Consider the following 22341-nt stretch of genomic DNA (forward strand, 5'->3'; position numbering starts at 1 on the left):
CCCATAGAATAACATTGGTCCAAGTGCGATCTGATGCTTTGTCGGATCCTACTTTGGCCAATAATACGGTCGTCTGCACGAGCCCTTAGGCTGACAAATTAGAGGAGGGAGTGCATAAAGAGGACTTGTCACTTGCCTAAATATGTATTTATTTTACTTTAAAAAAAAAATAAAAAAATAAATATAAATATATATATATATATATATATATATATATATATCCACTATATAATTGTCTAAGGGTCACTTCCGTCTGTCTGTCCTTCTGTCTGTCTGTCACGGTTATTCGTTCGCTGATTGGTCTCGCCAACTGCCTGTCGTGGCTGCCGCGACCAATCAGCGACGCGCACAGTCTGGAAGAAAATGACCGCTCCTTATTCCCCGCACTTACTGCCCGGCGCCCGCATACACCCCTCCGCTCACCGCTCACACAGGGTTAATGCCGGCGGTAACGGACCGCGTTATGCCGCGGGTAACGCACTCCGTTACCGCTGCTATTAACCCTGTGTGACCAAGTTTTTTTTACTATTGACGCAGCCTATGCAGCGCCAATAGTAAAAACATCTAATGTTAAAAATAATAACAAAAATAAAAAATGATTATATACTCACCTACGTCGCCTTTCCCGCTCCTCGCGATGCAACCGTCACGTTCCGTTGGCACGGATGGTCTGGCAGAAGGACCTGCCATGACGTCACGGTCATGTGACCACGACGTCATCGCAAGTCCTGCGCGCCTGCGCGGAAAGGACCTGCCGTGACGTCACGGTTATGTGACTGCGACGTCATCACAGGCCCTGCGCGCCTGCGCGAGCAGGACCTGCCATGACGTCACGGTCATGTGACCGCGACGTCATCACAGGCCCTGCGCGCCTGCGCGAGCAGGACCTGCCATGACGTCACGGTCATGTGACTGCGATGTCATCACAGGCCCTGCGCGCCTGGGCGAGCAGGACCTGCCATGACGTCACGGTCATGTGACCGCGACGTCATCACAGGCCCTGCGCGCGTGCGCGAGCAGGCTGGGACCGGAAGCTGCCGCCTGTACCTCGCACAGGCGACAGAACTACAAGTATGGTGAGTATGTTAGAACTACAAGGGGCCCTCGGATCGGAAGGTGAGTATGTTTATTTTTTATTTTTTAACCTGTGACATACGTGGCTAGGCAATATACTGTGTGGCTGGGCAATATACTACATGGCTCTGTGCTGTATACTACATCGCTGTGCAATATGTTATGACCCCAATGGCAGAGGGTCTCAGGAATCAATACCAAGTCTGCAAACACAAAAAACCAGCTCATAGGGCAGTGGTAACTGGGCTGACCATATATCTAATCCTAGCACCACAAATAGAAGTAGCCGGGGAACGTGCCTACGTTGGTTCTAGACGTCTCGCGCCAGCCGGAGAACTAACTAACCCTAGAAGGGAAAAGAAAGACCTTTCTTGCCTCCAGAGAGAAGACCCCAAAAGTTGGATACAAGCCCCCAACAAATAATAACGGTGAGGTAAGAGGAAAAGACAAACATAAGAATGAGCTAGGTATTTAGCAAAGAGAGGCCCACTAGCTAATAGCAGAATATAGTAAGATGACTTATATGGTCAGCAAAAACCCTATTAAAATATCCACGCTGGATATTCAAGAACCCCCGAACCGTCTAACGGCCGGGGGGAGAACACCAGCCCCCTAGAGCTTCCAGCAAGGTCAGAAATCACATTTAGTACAAGCTGGACAAAAATAGTAGCAAAGCAAGTAACTCAAAAAAACAAAGAAGCAAGACTTAGCTTAATTTTGCAAGAGCCAGGACCAGCAGACAGGAGCAACAGAAGGATCTGATTACAACGATGCCAGGCACTGGACTAAGGATCCAGGAAGTTAATATAGCGACACCCCTGGACTAACGACCCAGGTGAGTGCCAAACAGAAAAAAGACAATCCCAGAGTCATACCACTAGTGACCACAAGAGGGAGCCAAAAAGTCTAATTCACAACAGTACCCCCCCCTTAAGGAGGGGTCACCGAACCCTCACCAAGACCACCAGGGCGATCAGGATGAGCAGCGTGAAAGGCACAAACTAAATCGGCCGCATGCACATCAGAGGCAACCACCCAGGAATTATCCTCCTGACCATAGCCCTTCCACTTGACCAGATACTGAAGCCTCCGCCTGGAGAGACGAGAATCCAAGATCTTCTCCACCACGTACTCCAACTCGCCCTCAACCAACACCGGAGCAGGAGGCTCAGCAGAAGGAACCACAGGTACAACGTACCGCCGCAACAAAGACCTATGGAACACGTTGTGAATGGCAAACGACACAGGAAGATCCAAGCGAAAGGACACAGGATTAAGGATTTCCAATATCTTGTAAGGACCGATGAAGCGAGGCTTAAATTTAGGAAAGGAGACCTTCATAGGAACAAATCGAGAAGACAGCCATACCAAATCCCCAACACGAAGTCGGAGACCCACACCGCGGCGGCGGTTGGCAAAAAGCTGAGCCTTCTCTTGTGACAACTTCAAGTTGTCCACCACATGATTCCAGATCTGCTGCAACCTATCCACCACAGAATCTACCCCAGGACAGTCAGAAGGCTCCACATGTCCCGAGGAAAAACGAGGATGGAAACCAGAGTTGCAGAAAAATGGCGAAACCAATGTAGAGGAACTAGCCCGATTATTAAGGGCAAACTCAGCCAACGGCAAGAAGGGCACCCAATCATCCTGATCCGCAGAAACAAAACACCTCAAATAAGCCTCCAGAGTCTGATTAGTTCGCTCCGTTTGTCCATTAGTCTGAGGATGAAAGGCAGACGAAAACGACAACTCAATGCCCATCCTAGCACAAAAGGATCGCCAGAACCTGGAAACAAACTGGGATCCTCTGTCAGACACAATATTCTCAGGAATGCCGTGTAAACGAACCACATTCTGAAAGAACACAGGAACCAGATCGGAAGAGGAAGGCAGCTTAGGCAAAGGTACCAAATGGACCATCTTAGAAAAGCGATCACATACCACCCAGGTGACAGACATGCCCTGAGACACCGGGAGATCTGAAATGAAATCCATGGAAATGTGTGTCCAAGGCCTCTTCGGGACAGGCAAGGGCAAGAGCAACCCGCTGGCACGCGAACAGCAAGGCTTAGCTCGAGCACAAGTCCCACAGGACTGCACAAACGACCGCACATCCCGTGACAAGGAAGGCCACCAAAAGGACCTAGCCACCAGATCTCTGGTGCCAAAAATTCCCGGATGCCCTGCCAACACCGAGGAATGAACCTCGGAAATGACTCTGCTGGTCCACTTATCAGGAACAAACAGTCTGTCAGGTGGACAAGAGTCAGGTCTACCAGCCTGAAATCTCTGCAACACACGTCGCAAATCCGGAGAAATGGCTGACAAGATAACTCCCTCTTTAAGAATACCAACTGGTTCTGCGACTCCCGGAGAGTCAGGCACAAAGCTCCTTGAAAGAGCATCAGCCTTCACATTCTTCGAACCTGGTAAATACGAGACCACAAAGTCAAAACGGGAGAAAAACAATGACCAGCGGGCCTGTCTAGGATTCAGGCGTTTAGCAGACTCGAGATACATCAGATTTTTGTGATCAGTCAAGACCACCACACGATGCTTAGCACCCTCGAGCCAATGACGCCACTCCTCAAATGCCCACTTCATGGCCAACAACTCCCGATTGCCAACATCATAATTCCGCTCAGCAGGCGAAAACTTCCTCGAGAAAAAGGCACAAGGTCTCATCACAGAGCAACCAGGGCCTCTCTGCGACAAAACGACCCCTGTCCCAATCTCAGAAGCATCCACTTCAACCTGAAAGGGAAGTGAGACATCAGGCTGGCACAAAACAGGCGCCGAAGTAAACCGGCGCTTCAACTCCTGGAAAGCCTCCACGGCTGCAGGAGCCCAGTTAGCAACATCAGAACCTTTCTGGGTCATATCCGTCAAAGGTTTAGCAATGCTAGAAAAATTAGCAATAAAACGACGGTAGAAGTTAGCAAAACCCAAGAACTTCTGAAGACTCTTAACTGACGTGGGTTGAGTCCAATCATGAATAGCACGGACCTTGACTGGGTCCATCTCCACCGCAGAAGGGGAAAAAATAAACCCCAAAAAGGGAACCTTCTGTACTCCAAAGAGACACTTTGAGCCCTTAACAAACAAAGCATTCTCACGCAAAACCTGAAACACCATCCTGACCTGCTCTACATGCGAGTCCCAGTCATCAGAAAAAAACAGAATATCATCCAGATAAACGATCATAAATTTATCCAGATACTTCCGGAAAATATCATGCATAAAGGACTGAAACACTGAAGGAGCATTAGAGAGCCCAAAAGGCATCACCAAGTACTCAAAATGACCTTCGGGCGTATTAAACGCGGTTTTCCATTCATCTCCTCGCTTAATGCGCACAAGGTTGTACGCACCACGAAGATCTATCTTGGTGAACCACTTGGCACCTTTAATTCGGGCAAACAAGTCTGACAACAGAGGCAAAGGATACTGAAATTTAACAGTGATTTTATTCAAAAGCCGATAGTCAATACAAGGTCTCAAAGATCCGTCCTTCTTGGCCACAAAAAAAAATCCCGCACCAAGAGGGGAAGAGGAAGGACGGATATGCCCCTTCTCCAGAGATTCCTTGATATACGAACGCATTGCGGTATGCTCAGGTACAGACAGATTAAATAGTCTTCCCTTAGGAAATTTGCTACCTGGAATCAAATCTATGGCACAGTCACAGTCCCTATGAGGAGGCAGAACACTGGACCTGGACTCGCTGAACACATCCTGATAATCAGACAAATACTCAGGAACTTCCGAAGGAGTAGAGGAAGCAATAGACACCGGCGGGGAATCACCATGAATACCCTGACAGCCCCAACTTGACACAGACATTGCCTTCCAATCCAAGACTGGATTATGAGTCTGTAACCATGGCAAACCCAAAACGACCAAATCATGCATTTTATGCAGAACAAGAAAACGAATCACCTCCCGATGTTCAGGAGTCATGCACATGGTTACCTGTGTCCAAAACTGCGGTTTATTTTCCGCCAATGGCGTAGCATCAATACCCCTCAGAGGGATAGGATTAACCAACGGCTCAAGAACAAAACCACAGCGCTTGGCAAATGACAGATCCATAAGACTCAGGGCAGCACCTGAATCCACAAACGCCATAACAGGGTAAGAGGACAATGAGCAAATTAAAGTCACAGACAAAATAAATTTAGGTTGCAAATTACCAATGGCGACAGGACTAACAACCCTTGTTAGGCGTTTAGAGCATGCTGATATAACATGTGTAGAATCACCACAGTAAAAACACAACCCATTCTGACGTCTATGATTTTTCCGCTCATTTCTGGTCTGAATTCTATCACATTGCATCAAATCAGGTGTTTGTTTAGACAACACCACCAGAGGATTAGCGGTTTTGCGCTCCCACAAACGCCGGTCAATTTGAATAGCCAGCGCCATGGAATCATTCAGACTTGTAGGAATGGAGAAACCCACCATCACATTCTTAATGGCTTCAGAAAGGCCATTTCTGAAGTTTGCGGCCAGAGCACACTCATTCCACTGAGTAAGCACGGACCATTTCCGAAATTTTTGGCAATACACTTCAGCTTCATCCTGACCCTGAGAAATAGCCAGCAAGGCTTTTTCTGCCTGAACCTCAAGATTGGGTTCCTCGTAAAGCAATCCGAGCGCCAGAAAAAACGCATCAATATTTGCCAATGCCGGATCTCCTGGCGCTAGCGAGAAAGCCCAATCCTGAGGGTCGCCCCGTAAAAAAGAGATAACAATTTTAACTTGCTGAACTAAGTCTCCAGATGAACGGGGTCTCAGAGATAGAAACAATTTACAATTATCCCTGAAATTCCTAAACTTAAATCGGTCTCCAGAAAACAGTTCAGGAATAGGTATTTTAGGTTCAGACATAGGACTACTGGTAACAAAATCTTGTATGCTTTGCACACGAGCAGCAAGCTGGTCTACACTTGTAATCAAGGTCTGGACATTCATGTCTGCAGCAAGCTCAAGCCACTCAGAGGTAAAGGGGAGGAAGAGAGGAAAAAAAAAATTTCAGAATTTCCTTTCTTATATCCCACTTCTGCAATGCATTAAACATTCAATGTTGGCCTGGCATACTGTTATGACCCCAATGGCAGAGGGTCTCAGGAATCAATACCAAGTCTGCAAACACAAAAAAACAGCTCATAGGGCAGTGGTAACTGGGCTGACCATATATCTAATCCTAGCACCACAAATAGCAGCAGCCGGGGAACGTGCCTACGTTGGTTCTAGACGTCTCGCGCCAGCCGGAGAACTAACTAACCCTAGAAGGGAAAAGAAAGACCTTTCTTGCCTCCAGAGAGAAGACCCCAAAAGTTGGATACAAGCCCCCAACAAATAATAACGGTGAGGTAAGAGGAAAAGACAAACATAAGAATGAGCTAGGTATTTAGCAAAGAGAGGCCCACTAGCTAATAGCAGAATATAGTAAGATGACTTATATGGTCAGCAAAAACCCTATTAAAATATCCACGCTGGATATTCAAGAACCCCCGAACCGTCTAACGGCCGGGGGGAGAACACCAGCCCCCTAGAGCATCCAGCAAGGTCAGAAATCACATTTAGTACAAGCTGGACAAAAATAGTAGCAAAGCAAGTAACTCAAAAAACAAAGAAGCAAGACTTAGCTTAATTTTGCAAGAGCCAGGACCAACAGACAGGAGCAACAGAAGGATCTGATTACAACGATGCCAGGCACTGGACTAAGGATCCAGGAAGTTAATATAGCGACACCCCTGGACTAACGACCCAGGTGAGTGCCAAACAGAAAAAAGACAATCCCAGAGTCATACCACTAGTGACCACAAGAGGGAGCCAAAAAGTCTAATTCACAACAGCAATATACTGCGTCACTGGGCAATATACTACGTGGTTGGCCAATATTCTACATGGCTAGGCAATATACTATGTGGCTGGGCAATATACTGCATGGCTCTATGCTGTATGCTACGTCACTGGGCAATATACTACGTGGCTGGGCAATATACTACGTGGCTGGGCAATATACTACATGGCTGGGCAATATACTACATGGCTGGGCAATATACTACGTCACTGGGCAATATACTACATGGCTGGGCAATATACTACGTGGCTGGGCAATATACTACGTGGCTCTGTGCTGAATACTACGTCACTGGGAAATATACTACATCACTGGGCAATATACTACATGGCTGGGCTATATACTACGTGGCTGGGCAATATACTACGTCGCTGGGCAATATACTACGTGGCTCTGTGCTGTATACTACGTCACTGGGCAATATACTACGTCACTAGGCAATATACTACGTGGCTGGGCAGTATACTACGTCACTGGGCAATATACTACGTCACTGGGCAATATACTACGTGGCTGGGCAATACACTACGTGGGCTGTGCTATATACTACGTGGACATGCATATTCTAGAATACCCGATGCGTTAGAATCAGGCCACCATCTAGTATATATATATATATATATATATATATATATATATATATATATATATATATATATAGCCCTTTCTTCCCTGTGTGAATATCTAGACTTCTTAGACAACTGGGTGTTGTCTTCTAGAGGACTACTTCGTACAATAGTTCATGACCATGCCGACTTGTTTAAAAAGAATAGATTTATATACACAGATGAGAGGGCCATATTTCAGGAATGGACTTCAGTATGAAAAAAAAAAAACAACACTAGATTCAGTAGAACAGCGGCATTTACTAAAGGTAAAAAAATGGCAATTTTATTGAACATTACAGGTCCTCTTAAAGTCTGGGTTAGTCATCTCTGCAATATGCACTTGGCTTCTTCTGGGGGGCTGAGTCTGTCTGATGTGGTGCACCTTAGAAGGGAGTACGTTTGCTTTTTTGTTTAAGATCTACAACCCCTGGCAAAAATTATGGAATCACCGGCCTTGGAGGGATGTTCATTCAGTTGTTTAATTTTGTAGAAAAAAAGCAGATCACAGACATGGCACAAAACTAAAGTCATTTCAAATGGCAACTTTCTGGCTTTAAGAGACACTAAAATAAATCAAGAACAAAAAAATGTTCAAGTCAGTATTTGTTAATTTTTTAGAACAAGCTGAGGGGAAAAATTATGGACTCACTCATTTATGTGGGAAAAAATTATGGAACCATGAAAAACAAACAAAAAAACACTACAACACATCACTAGTATTTTGTTGCACCACCTCTGGCTTTTATAACAGCTTGCAGTCTCTGAGGCCTGGACTTAATGAGTGTCAAACAGTACTCTTCATCAATCTGGCTCCAACTTTCTCTGATTGCTGTTGCCAGATCAGCTTTGCAGGTTGGAGCCTTGTCATGGACCATTTTCTTCAACTTCCACCAAAGATTTTTAATTGGATTGAGATCCGGACTATTTGCTGGCCATGACATTGACCTTATGTGTCTTTTTTCAAGGAATGTTTGCACAGTTTTTGCTCTAATGCATTATCATCTTGAAAAATGATTTCATCATCCCCAAACATCCTTTCAATTGATGGGATAAGAAAAGTGTCCAAAATATCAACATAAACTTGTGCATTTATTGAAGACTAGATGGTGGCCCGATTCTAACGCATTGGGTATTCTAGAATATGCATGTCCACGTAGTATATAGCACAGCCCACGTAGTATATTGCCCAGCCACGTAGTATATTGCCCAGTGACGTAGTATATTGCCCAGTGACGTAGTATATTGCCCAGTGACGTAGTATACTGCCCAGCCACATAGTATATTGCCCAGCGATGTAGTATATTGCCCAGCCACGTAATATATAGCCCAGCCATGTAGTATATTGCCCAGTGACGCAGTATATTGCCCAGTGACGTAGTATTCAGCACAGAGCCACGTAGTATATTGCTCAGCCATGTAGTATATAGCCCAGCCACGTAGTATATTGCCCAGCTATGTAGTATATTGCCCAGTGATGTAGTATATTGCTCAGCCATGTAGTATATAGCCCAGCCACGTAGTATATTGCCCAGCTATGTAGTATATTGCCCAGTGATGTAGTATATTGCACAGCGATGTAGTATACAGCACAGAGCCACGTAGTATATTGCCCAGCCACGTAGTATATTGCCCAGTGACGTAGTATATTGCCCAGCCACGTAGTATATTGCCCAGTGACGTAGCATACAGCACAGAGCCATGCAGTATATTGCCCAGCCACAGTATATTGCCTAGCCATGTAGTATATTGGCCAGCCACGTAGTATATTGCACAGTGACGCAGTATATTGCACAGCGATGTAGTATACAGCACAGAGCCACGTAGTATATTGCCCAGCCACATAGTATATTGCCTAGCCACGTATGTCACAGGTTAAAAAATAAAATATAAACATACTCACCTTCCGATCCGAGGGCCCCTTGTAGTTCTAACATACTCACCATACTTGTAGTTCTGTCGCCTGTGCGAGATACAGGCGGCAGCTTCGGGTCCCAGCCTGCTCGCGCAGGCGCGCAGGGCCTGTGATGACGTCGCGGTCACATGACCATGACGTCATGGCAGGTCCTTCTGCCAGACCATCCGTGCCAACGGTACGTGCCGGTTGCATCGCAAGGAGCGGGAAAGGCGGCGTAGGTGAGTATATAATCATTTTTTATTTTTTTAATTATTAGTTTTGGGAATTGAAATTTAGAGGACAATTCCATAATTTTTTCCCACATAATTGAGTGAGTCCATAATTTTTCTTCTCAGCTTGTTCTAAAAAAGTAACCATTACTGACTACAACATTTTTTGTTCATAATCATAATAATAATCTTTATTTTTATATAGCACTAACATATTCCGCAGCGCTTTACAGGTTGCACACATTATCATCGCTGTCCCCGTTGGGGCTCACAATCTAGGTTCCCTATCAGTATGTCTTTGGCATGTGGGAGGAAACCGGAGTACCTGGAGGAAACCCACGCAAACACGGAGAGAACATACAAACTCTTTGCAGATGTTGTCCTTGTTGGGGTTTGAACCCAGGACTCTAGCGCTGCTGTGCCATCCACTGCGCCACCGTGCTGCCCTTGATTTCTTTTAGTGTTTGTTAAAGCCAGAAAGTTGTCATTTGAAATGACTTTAGTTTTGTGCCATGTCTGTGATCTGCTTTTCTTCTACTAAATTAAACAGCTGAATAAACATCCTCCAAGGCCGGTGATTCCATAATTTTTGCCAGGGGTTGTATAACTTCACCAATATAAGTTTCTTACAATAATTGTTGACATGGAATTATTTTCACTTTATTTTCCCATTATGTTTTAGTATTATAAAAATTACATAGGTTTTCCACTTCTGCCAGATCTGTGGGGACCAATTCTCGGCAGACTGACAAACTCTAGATTAGCAGGATTAATAAACAGGAGGGCTCATCGGAATAAACTAATACCTTTAAAAATTACCTTTTATTAAATCGTTATTAAAACAAACAACAAACCATCAAGAATCAATTTGTTTTGTAGACAACACCTGTGATTTTGCACTTTGCAAAATCTTTAATGAAAAACCTTTTTCCCATGGAGGCACTCATAAAACTTTTGCAGGGTACAACCCACTTGCAGAAGGAGCAATTTCCACACATAAGGGTCCCACAATTTTTTCTTTCGAGCCAGGTGCCTTCTGGTCCTGGTAACCTGGGGTTTTCTGGGAATGATATCCATGAGTGCCTTATCCGTTTGGGGGATACACCAATGTTTATTGAAAATCTTGTAGATTTGGTCTACCTGGCTGTCGTATGTTCCGATGATTCTAGAAGCATTGCTACTGTCCTGGGTTCTTAGGGGCTGCAATAGAGATTGTCTCTCCCTACCCAATGCATTTCTGTATGCCAAGTCCAATGTCCCATTAGGGTAGCCTCGCTGCCTAAATTGACTTCTGAGTTCAAACGCTTGCGCCCTAAATGTCTCAACCTCAGAGCAGTTTCTTCTAACTCTGAGGTATTGACTCTGAGGAATGTCCCTCTTCAGCAGGACAGGATGATGACTGTACACTGAAGAAGGGCATTCTTGGCTGTCGGTTTGCGGAAGACTCTAGTGCTCAAGACACCTTGGGTATGCTTCATTATTTTTACACTGAGGAAGGCAAGTTTATGCATGTCACATTCAGACGTGAATCTTAAACCTATATCATTAGTATCGAGTTCCTGCACGAACCTACCAAATTCCTCTTTCAACTCAATCCATATAACAAAAATGTTTTGTATGTATCGGTACCAAGCCGATATTTTGTTTGACCACCAGTTGTCATCTCCAGGAAAGACGACTGTTTCCTCCCACCCCTGACGATCAGCTGTGTAAAGTGGCAGCATTGCTTAGATTGCTTCATACACCAGAGCACCATGCATTCGGAAATGGCGGGGGTGGGCACTGCAGCCTTCTCTCATGCAAGTTATTTATAGTAGTGATAAGAGTCAGACCCCGACCGACCAATATGATACTTACTAAGATGGCCAATGCCATACATTTCATAAAACTGTATAGCATTGCTTCCTTAATAATTGATACGTATGGTATAAGTGATAAACCGTGTTTTCTCGTTCTGTGCTTTACCTTTAGGTCTTTTGGTGTGGTGCTTTGGGAACTTCTGACTGGTGAGATACCCTACAAAGATGTGGATTCGTCAGCTATTATTTGGGGTGTTGGCAGCAATAGTCTGCATCTTCCTGTACCTTCAAGTTGTCCAGATGGATTTAAGCTTCTGTTGCGCCAGTGCTGGTTAGTGCTTGATATAAATAAATTCTACTATTTAATTATTAATACAGAATATGATGTTTCTGAGATTATAACTAACATATGAATATTGCTCCATGTATATATTGTGATGGAACCTATCATCTTCTTATGTAAGGAAATAATTCCATGTGAAAAATAACACACTGTTCCGTACCCCAGGACATTTATTGTTACACAGGGGTATTAAGCTTTCTGCATTAATAACAATTGCTACCAAAAGACAAGATCGCACTATCATGTGGCCTCTTTGTGTCCTGATGCAAAGATCTAACAATTCAGGTTCCCAACAGAATCAATGAATTGCAAAACAACAGCAAGACGTTCTGCAGCATCTTCAAAAAGTGATGAATTTTATTCCAAGTCCAAACGTGTGCAATGAACCACATATCAGCTCACTCAGAGGCATTTCTCAAGCGCACACATGGTACTCTAATAATATTCATCACTTTTGGAAGAGGTTGTTGAACTTTGAGCTGTTCTTACATAATCAGGCCCATAAACAGAATCAAAATTTTCTGAGTTGAGCCCCATCTATGTAAGATGTATTCACTTGGCTACAGATCAGTATATCCTGGCATATCCTGGCTCTTCAGATTTGCTGCTTGATGGTTTATGATGATATGTATGAACAACATTAGTTTTCCATCAAACATCAAAGTGTGAGTTGTATGAATATTTTTCTGGAATTTATTGCTCACATTATTATTATTTATTTGTATAGCACCATTAATTCCATGGTGCTGTACATTAGACGGGGCAACATCAAAATACAAATATCACTTACAGTGAACAAAACTAACAATGACAGACTGAGACAGAGGGAAGAGGACCCTGTCCTTGCGGGCTTACATTCTACAGGATTATGGGGAAGGAGACAGTGGGAAGCGAGAGGAGAAGAAGGAGAATATGGCTGATAGACACTGTGGGATTCCAGAGAGCAGAGAGGTGACATCTGGGCCAGAGAGGTAGATCTGAGTGTCATCAGCATATAGATGGCACTGGAAGCCATAGGACTTTATGAGTTGTCCCAGGCCAAGGGTATAGATTGAAGGGGTCCTAGGACAGAGCCTTGAGGGACACCAACAGAGAGGGGGTGAGATGTAGAGGTAGTATGGGAGTAGGAAACGCTAAATGTGCGGTTGGTAAGGTATGAGGAAATCCAGGATAGGGCAAGGTCTTTGACACCAAAGGAAGAAAGGATCTGTAGTAGGAGGCAGTGGTCAACTGTGTCGAAAGCAGAGGACAGGTCTAGAAGGAGGAGTATAGAGAATTGTCTGTTAGCTTTAGCTGTAAGTAAGTCGTTCGTAAGTTTGGTCAGGGCAGTCTCAGTGGAATGGTGGGGACGGATGCCAGATTGTAGGTTGTCGAAGAGCGAGTTAGATGCAAGGTGAGAGGAAAGTTCAGCGTGGACTTGCTGCTCAAGGAGTTTGGAAGTAAATGGGAGCAAAGATAAGGGGCGATAGCTTGGCCAAGGGAGGGCTTTTTGAGGATACGTGTGATTGTGGCATGTTTGAAAGTAGAGGGGAAGGTACCAGAAGTTAGTGACAGATTGAATAGATGGGTTAGGGATGGGATTATTGTAGTGGTGAAGTTGGGGAGGTGGTGGGATGGGGTCAAGTGCACAAGTGGTGCTGTGTGATTTGGAGAGATGAGCAAGCTGTCCTTCAGTGATCTTGGAGAGGGAAGTTATGGGGTTTGGGCATTGATCTGGCATACAAAGAGGTTATGGTGGTCAGACAACAAAGACTTGCCTTGTTTGGTGAATCTTATTTTTGAGGTGAGTGGCAAAGTCCTCAGCAGAGATTAGGGAGATCAGAGGGGGCAGTGGTGGGCAGAGGAGGGAAGTAAAGGTGCTGAACAACTGTTTGGGGTTGTGGGATAAGGAAGAAACAAGGGATGTAAAGTAGGCCTGTTTAGCAGAGGTGAGAGCTGATTTGAATTGCGAGTGTTGCTTGTTTGCATGTGTTGCTCATGTTTTATCTATTCTCTTAGGAACAGCAAGCCAAGGAATCGGCCTTCATTTAGGCAAATTTTGTTGCACCTGGATATTGCCTCTGCTGATGTGTTATCCACCGCACAAGAAACTTACTTCCAATCTCAGGTGAGTATGTAGTCAGTCTACAGTGGCCTTTTGCAGTATAGAGGTTCTCATACACCTTCAATATCTGCCGGCCAAACGCTCGTTCAACCAGCTACTCTTCTTCCTGACCCTCCCTTCATACTCATATATCTGTTTTCAAAAAGAAGATAAAATGCATTGTCAGATATATCCTGCAGCAGCTTATCTTCCCTGAGAACAAAAGGATTGGACTTTGAAATTCAATATGCCCGTCTTTAGAGTCAAGCGTCTGCAGATAGTCTCTCAGTTGTATAACTGACCACCAAAAGGTTCCCATCTGTCTTCCAGTTACCTTCATGACCTCTGATAAACACGATTTTTTTCTTTCAAATCTAAAGGTCTAAGTTTTCTAACATGCACCTGAAGATCTGAAGACCCACCATTACTAATAATGGAGCCTGGATAAGAAAGCCCCTAAACTATTCCAATCTTCTGTTGTCCTATTAGATCCAGAGACTCATTTTTACAAAAGTGACTTCCTTCTTTCTCCAGAATAATTAAAGAAGGTAATGCTGGTAGTCTTCACAAATACTAACCCGGACTATAACATGGTTTCAGGGACAGCTTCTAATAAAGTTTTACTAATTCTATACTTTCCAAATCTTCATTTTCTCTGTATCTAGTTGTAGACTCAACAGGAATATAATCCTAATCTAATTCAGCCCTTAATCCTCTCTATTTTGTCACAATTCTTACAGGTATATTTGAATAATAAAATAAAGTAGAAAATATTACTGGGATCTGCACTGAGAAACATTAAAGAGGTTATCCAGGATTTTTTTACTATGTGCCTAAAATCTAACAGGCGGCAGGTAGTAGCTAACTACCTGCATGCTGTACCAGGCACCAGCTGAGAGTGATCACCAACCGCTCCTGCCAGCCATTCAGCTGCTCCATGTCACCTCTTCTTCCTCCAGGCTGGTGTGTCAACAGGTTGTGACTACCAGCATCATGCTGATTGATAGCCGACTTCCCGCAGTTAGCCAGTGGGGAGCCGGCTGTTAGTCAGCATAATTTCAGCAGTCAAGCCCCATCAACAGAGCAGATGCAGAAGCCACTGAATCGCCGGCAGGAGTGGTCAGTGACCGCTCTGTGCCGGCAGACATTGGTGCTAGGCACAACAGGCAGGTGGTTAACATTCACCTGCCTGTTACTTCTTAGGTAAATTGTAAAAAGTTAAAAAAAATCCCGGATAGCCCCTTTAATATATTGCATTTTCCTAATAGAATGAAAAATTCTCATGTTTTTCAAATCCATAGTAGATGGTGTTAATTGAAACTCTTGGTGTCCAATACAAAATCTGTAAAAGAACCCATCCACACCTCATACACCACACCATATTTAAATGGCTGTCTGTCCTGCCATCCCGATGTCATAGAGGTGCTCCCTTTTTCAAGTTAGGCCAATTTCAGTCTTCCATGTATCATGGTCCGAGTATGAATTACAATGCACAAACTGGCTGTGGGCTTCCTGATCTGAACATGACAGTCTCATAGGCATGTATTTATGAGGCTGTCAAGTTCGGCTCAGGAGGCCCCTGGCCAGTCTGTTCATTGTGGTCCCTACCTAGATCCTGATACAGGAACATCTGAAGCCAGCCTCAGTATAAATGTCGAGCAGGTATAAAGTGCGGCTCTTGCTCTATAGGACACTGCTCAATAATGTAATACTTGGTTATCCCGAGTTCAATGACCATGTTGTAATGCTACATTTCTCAATGATATTGTAGTAGAATGTGCTAATATTGGATCACATCAAAGTTACCATGTAGCAAAACCCTATCGGTAATAAACTAATAAATTATGATCAACTTGTGTGTTTATTAGGTTTGAAAATCCAGACTTCAGAAGAATAATACAATATAATTAATGTGTAACCGTCCTCTTAATTTTCATTTTTATAAATCAATGGCACATATCAAAATAAGAAAAAAAATTATATATCTTATCTACGTCTTTTTCCTCCTGGACTGATCGTTCATTTTAAAAATTCTCAATTCACAGGAAAAATCTGTATTCAGTGAAGAGAGAATGTTGCATAGAATCTTATCAGTAGCAATTGAGAATTGAAAAGAGAATTTTTAAAATGACTGATTAATCCTGGAGGAGAAAGATGCAGATCTCTCTGATAAGAAATATTACAAAGTTGCTTATCTTAACATGTACTATTGATTTCTGAAATAAAAATTAAAACGACAGTTACACTATTAAGGATTACATAATGAAACCCAGAACTACATTTTAGATTGGTCTACTTTGTGTCAGTAGCATACAATTATTTGCCTCTCCATTGTCTCAGGTGGAGTGGCGGGATGAAGTGCGGCTTCATTTTGAGAAAATAAAATCAGAAGGGACCTGCATACAGCACATAGAAGAGGAGTTGATATCACGACGCCGTGATGAGCTCAGGTAATACTTGAGTTGATTGCTTACAGCACTAAATGATATACTTAACACACAAGCTCAGACCTCTGATGTGCATAGGGGCTGACAAAATAAAGCCTGCTATTAAAACAGGGCCCAAAAGGTCTAGAAGAACAAGCTAGCCGATTTTTAGAGTCATTAGATCTAATTGATGATATGTCCTGGGTGTGCAATGATAAAAACATACATTATGCTTACCTGCGCTCATTTTTCAGGTATTTGGTGGCAGTTGGGTTTTCAAATTATATTACTATAAGTTTACATTATTCCAACTAAGAAGAACCCTTAAAAAGAAGAGTGTCCATTTACCCTAGAAAACTGCGGGACATATGAAGAAGATATGGGTTGACTTGCCATTTGTCTGGACTATGGCAAATTTCTTTGTTCGCTCTCTTCACAGACATGCTTTGGACATTCGAGAACACTATGAACGCAAGTTACAGAGAGCAAACACGTTGTATGTGGAGTTGAACTCACTCATGTTGCAACTGGAGTTGAAGGAGAGGGAGTTGTTAAGGTGAGTAACAAGCAACAGTCTAAGAGATAACATATAAGCCCGATAAGTATATATCTTGCCACAGACACTCCATGTCCTAATGCCAGAGATCCAACCCTTGTGAGCCCTGTGTAATTTTATAATTAGGTTACAATGGTACTGGGATGTGCAGGTGCATTTCCTCCTTTTGGCCTATTGGCCAATTATTCGGCCACTAGAGAAACCAAAGAATTTTGTTAATCATCATCCCTCAATTAAAACACCACTCCAGCGGTTTTCTTATTGCATATCTGGAGTGGTGCTACTAATCTAAGTTCTCTGCCCTTACTTTGATACTTACCAGCTGCCATCTTCATCTGTCATTGCCGTTGCTCTGGTCAGTCTCCAGCAGTTTGTGACCTATCAGATAGCTCTAGTGTTTGTTGGGCAATCTGGAAGTCACAACTCAATGAAGACTATGAGAGCCAGAATGAGACGCTCATTGACTTACACTGAGAGCTTATGACCATTACCTTTGACTTCCAGTCAGTTAGGAGCTATGGTCACAAGATGGCGGAATGGGAATGGAGTGGTGCTAGGAACAACATAAGACGGCGGCTTGTAAGTATAATAATAGGGTCATGGTATTTAGATTAGTAGCACCATTCCAGCACTGAAAAAAGTCCAGTTAGTGCAGGAATTCTAGGTGTTTTTATTTTGGATACTAGGAGTTCTGCTCTGGTGTGACCTCTCAGCTGAAAGACAAAAAAACCAAGCCCCCCCCCTCCTTGAACTTTTTTTTGTAAATTGACCATAACAACATGTTGTGCCAGTGAGTTACAGTCTCGTAGCTTGTATGAATAAAATAAACATTAGCAACAAGAATACAGTATATAATTGTCTATTTGCAGAAGAGAACAAATCCTTGAGAAGAAATTTCCTGCCATTCTGCGTCAACAGCCTCGGCCATCAAGCACTGTGGAAAAACTTATTAAGAAAAGAAATGTTCCACAGAAACTTTCCCCACATGGAAAGAGGTAATACACCAACTAGAAAAGTCAGATCAATTTGCTCCTTACTAATAGTAGGCATTTTTAATGTATACCTGTTTTACGTATTGTGAGTATATCATGAAAATGGTTCCTTTATTACAGACCAGACATCTTGAAATCTGAAGTCCTTCTACCTAAAGGAGACTCCGGCTTGTCCCCATCAACTCCAACTGGCTGCCAGAAATTGCCTCCATCTCCAGGACGAGGTCGCCGAGGAAAACAACGTTACAGGAAAGCTAAAGAAATGGTCAACTTGAGGGCAGCTGTGACTCCTGAGCCAACTCCTCAGAGCCAACCACCTCCACGTGACCCTCATCCTTTATCTTCTTCCAGTCCAGACCTGCTGTGTACTCCTCTGGAGGCAGAGGCTCGTAGAGAGAGCCAGAGTGCAGAATGCTCTCCAGTTCGTTCATTACCTGGACCACCAAGCCCAGAATCCCCATCAGGGAGGGCAGCTGGGAGCAGATCAGCTAGAGGAGGACAACACTTGACACCAGCAGCAATGCTGTATAGAGCTGCGGTCACCAGAAGCCAGGTAAAAGACTCGAGGGAAAGAAAAACTGGAACTTCTGCTAAAGTGACCCTCCACTCTGGGACTGAAAAGTGACTCTACATTTCTCATATACTCATATAAAGTCACCATACCTAGCGTGCCCCATTTGCCTCTGCCATCTCCTCCATTGATGGAGACCGCAGTGTCATGAGGAGTGCAGTGGTATATCTAAACCATGCCATCCCACAGCACAGGAAAAGCAAGAAAAGTGTGGTTTAGACTTATAACTGCACTCTCCATGACTCTGCATTAGCCATTCCAAGAGGTTGTGAGTACTGTTCTGAGAGAAGGAGGCAGTGGGAGGTAAATAGAGGGCACCAGGAAGCATGGCTATTAGGAATGAACAGTCACTTTTCATTTCCAGGGTGGAGGGTCACTTCAAATCCATTCTTACACTAGTGAAATAGAGACAGATCGAACATTTCTAAAGAAGTCAGATATATAAAGTATATACAGTACTATGCAAAGGTTTAGTTTTAGGCAGATGTGGAAAAAATGCTCCAAAGTAAAAATGCTTAAAAAAAAAATAGAAGTGTCAATAATTTATTTTTATCAATGAACAAAATGCAAAGTGAATAAACGAATAGAAATCAAACTCAAGTCAATATTGGTATGACCTCCCTTTGCCTTCAAAACAACATCAATTCTTGTAGGTATGCTCGCACAGTTTGTGAAGGAACTCAGGAGGTTGTTAGAAACATCTTGGAGAGCTAACCACAGATCTTCTGTGGATTTAAACTTTCTCAAATCCTTCTGTCTCGTCATGTAATCCCAGAGAGAATGATGATGGTGAGATCAGGGCTCTATGGAGGCCATATCTTCACCTCCTGGATTGCACTGTAAACTGTACCTAGAAGATTTGATGCTGGTTTGAAGACAAAGGATGTTCACACCAAATATTGTTTTGATTTAGATTTCTCTTTTGGTCATTAATTGATAAAAATTATTAGTTTTATTTTTTTAAAGCAATTTTACTTTGCAAAATTTTTTTCCACATCTGCCTAGATTGTTTGCACAATTCTGCATATATATATATATATACAGTATATAGAGAGATCAGCATAAGTGAGTAAACCCTCTTGAAAAGGGGAAAAATAACATTTTAATCAAGAAGCGAGGTGCATATCAGCTGGAGATGAGCGTTAGACAAGCACTGCTTGACTCAAGTTTCACTCCTCAGTCCTGTACTGAGTGACGTCACAGAGATGGAAAAGTGCACAGACCAAAATTGATCGATATGCTCCTCATGCACTAACAATACCATTTTGTATTATCCATGTGTAATAATGGCATCTTCCAATGTGATCGAGACGCCTCTCAGGAGCCAGGTCTGTAGTGTGACCGCTGCCTCTGTGTCCTCTATGGCCGCATGGCCCGCGCCACTGCTGATAACACCGTGAGACGTCTACAATATAATAATGACAAATTACAATGTGAGAGTGAGATCAGTGTTATGAAGAAATTGCTTGGATCCAGAGAAAATAAAAAATCTTGAAATCTTCATGCATTTTCATCCTACATATTTAATCACATTTAGAAGTAGTGTGAAATATGAGAGAATTATTTGCCTGTTTCTCCATCAGAAACGAGGTGTATCATCAGAGGAGGAAGAGGGGGAGGTGGATAGTGAACTGGAGCTGGAGAGGAGACAAAGGTGAGGTTTTCGCCTTTTGATTTTCAATCATCAGATGGTTTAGTTGTTGATATGTATAACAGGACCGGGGTCCCCCATTCTAGTGATCCGTGGGGGTCCCAGCATTAGAACCTCCAATGATCTAACATTTATCACCTATACAGAAGATGAGTAGCCTTTAAGGCTGGAAACCCTTTATGGTTCATTCCTGCTAAAAGAAGGCAATTTTGATGATACTGTATTGGAAAACTTCTGGACATGTCCCGGCTTTGATGCGGGCTCACCGTCGGAGCCCGCATCAAAGCGGGGCTTCTGACCTCGGACGTACTATCCCGTCCGAGGTCAGAAAGGGGTTAAAGAAGACCCTACCTAAGCCGCTCCAGCTCAATGTCAGCTAATTGCCTAGTAATACCTTAACAATCCCTAACAATTGATAATGCTACTAAATCTACTGTTAACACCGGTATACATTTATTTTGGTGCCAATGATGTCTGAACGGTTTCATTTTAAGTTTATGTTGCTAATTTAGAATATGACTTTAGCCTTGCCAGATTGGCTCTACTTTCTGAGATATTTAATAGTTAACTACAGTACAATTCCTTCCTCAAAAAGTCATCTTTACAGCATTGTAAGCCTACAAATTGAAATATAAAATAATTATAAGGGATATTTGATTACCTAAGACACTGTTAAAGAGTCAAAAAGACCAAAAGCTATTGCATTTGTTATTACACACAAGTTGCTTTGGGGGAATGTATTATTTTCATGGATGAATTATCTCAAAAACTAGAACCAATTCAGCAAAAGTAATGGGATATTTTAATTCAGCACCCTCAAGAAAACCCAAATCCATTTTAAAAAAATAACTTGGCACCTGATTTTTTTTTTGTAGACCTATGTAATTAACATGCTATAATACCAAAGGGATGAAAAAAAGAAAAGAGTAACCCAAATCTAGTTACTGATACATATTACCTCCTCATTAAAATAAAGACATAGATGTCTGCTTAGAGTCCACATTTTCCCCATGTAATACAGGATTCATCAGGAGGCTCAGAGGTAGTGAATGTCAGTAGGACAATGTAGAGGGACGCCAGGTCAAAGCTTTAGCCCCTTCCTCCCTATTTTCTGCATTGGGGGGATAGTGTCATGTCCTGCCTTTGACATCTGATATTTTCTTATCCCTTTTAGGACGTATTTTTAATGGTATAACTAAATAAAGGTTTATTGTCTTTGGTCGCAGTACAGTAGCAACATTTTGGTATAAAAACCCTTCGTCAGGCATAAGGTTGATGCAGAAGAGATTAGGCTGAGTTGTACTTCTGGGGTTTTATACCCGTGTAGAGGACCATAAGGTCACTGTGCAAGGCATGCAGCGAGCTGCTCAGTGTGCTTCCATTCCTCAACAAGGGAACAAAAACCTCAGATCACGGAATCACAACTCAGCCTATCCTCTACTTCTGCTACAGCTGTTTACCTAAGTGTTTTTATACCCAAAACATTGCTACTGCACTCTCACATTCGACTGAATAATCACAAGTGGAGTCAACTTTTGGATTTCATGAATACAGAGTATTTTGATGTATATTCGGTAGTGTTTTGTTCTTACAAATCGTTTTTGTATTATTATTATTATAGTGCCATTTATTCCATGGCGCTTTATATGTGAGGAGGGGTATACATAATAAAAACAAGTACAGTAATCTTGAACAATACAAGGGAGGACGGGCCGTATCTGCACCAGTTCGTTCCAATCTGTGTTGCCAATCAGTGATGGCATCACTCTCTTCTGCTATAGACGTAATTGACGTCCAGAAGAGTGAGAGAGCAGCCGAAGCTTTCACTTTCTCTGGATGTCTGATTTGTCTGAAGGAGAGGAGTGTGTAGCCAGCACCGATTGGTCACAGGGATCACATGACATAATGTCACACAAGCCCCGGGAGAGCCGGTGTGAAACCACTGGAACATTTTACTGGGTGGCAACTGGGATTGAGAAAGGGTTGTCAGAGTACTGGACAACCCTTTTATTGGCCTATCCATCAGATGCAGGAGAGCCTTATTGTTTATATGTGACATTGGCTATCTTATAGGAATGGTTGTATCTGGTACTGCAGCTCAGGACAAAAGATGTTCTGAGCTGCAAAACCCTAGCACCCCCACAGATCATGCCATGATGGCCCAATAAATAGAGAAGTCCTGGACAATCCCTTTCATTTCACCTCCATTAAACTGTCATTGATGGCATATTGTCTTCTG

The 22341-nt window shown here is 43.1% G+C and overlaps 1 protein-coding gene across 4 annotated transcripts in view; it reads left to right on the forward strand.

The window, feature by feature from the left end:
* The window catches only part of MAP3K12 (mitogen-activated protein kinase kinase kinase 12), a 170878-nt gene that overhangs the window by 143989 nt on the left and 4548 nt on the right, over positions 1-22341 (forward strand). For all 4 annotated transcript variants that reach the window (XM_077297971.1, XM_077297975.1, XM_077297974.1 and 1 more), the window contains exons 6-12: positions 11653-11811; positions 13822-13930; positions 16247-16356; positions 16772-16888; positions 17758-17883; positions 18001-18433; positions 20035-20105. In XM_077297971.1, coding sequence (XP_077154086.1) covers positions 11653-11811; positions 13822-13930; positions 16247-16356; positions 16772-16888; positions 17758-17883; positions 18001-18433; positions 20035-20105 — 1125 coding nt within the window. The remainder of the gene's footprint in view (positions 1-11652; positions 11812-13821; positions 13931-16246; positions 16357-16771; positions 16889-17757; positions 17884-18000; positions 18434-20034; positions 20106-22341) is intronic.

The sequence above is a fragment of the Ranitomeya variabilis genome, chromosome 3 (assembly GCF_051348905.1).
Source record: "Ranitomeya variabilis isolate aRanVar5 chromosome 3, aRanVar5.hap1, whole genome shotgun sequence".
NCBI classification, from domain to species: domain Eukaryota; kingdom Metazoa; phylum Chordata; class Amphibia; order Anura; family Dendrobatidae; genus Ranitomeya; species Ranitomeya variabilis.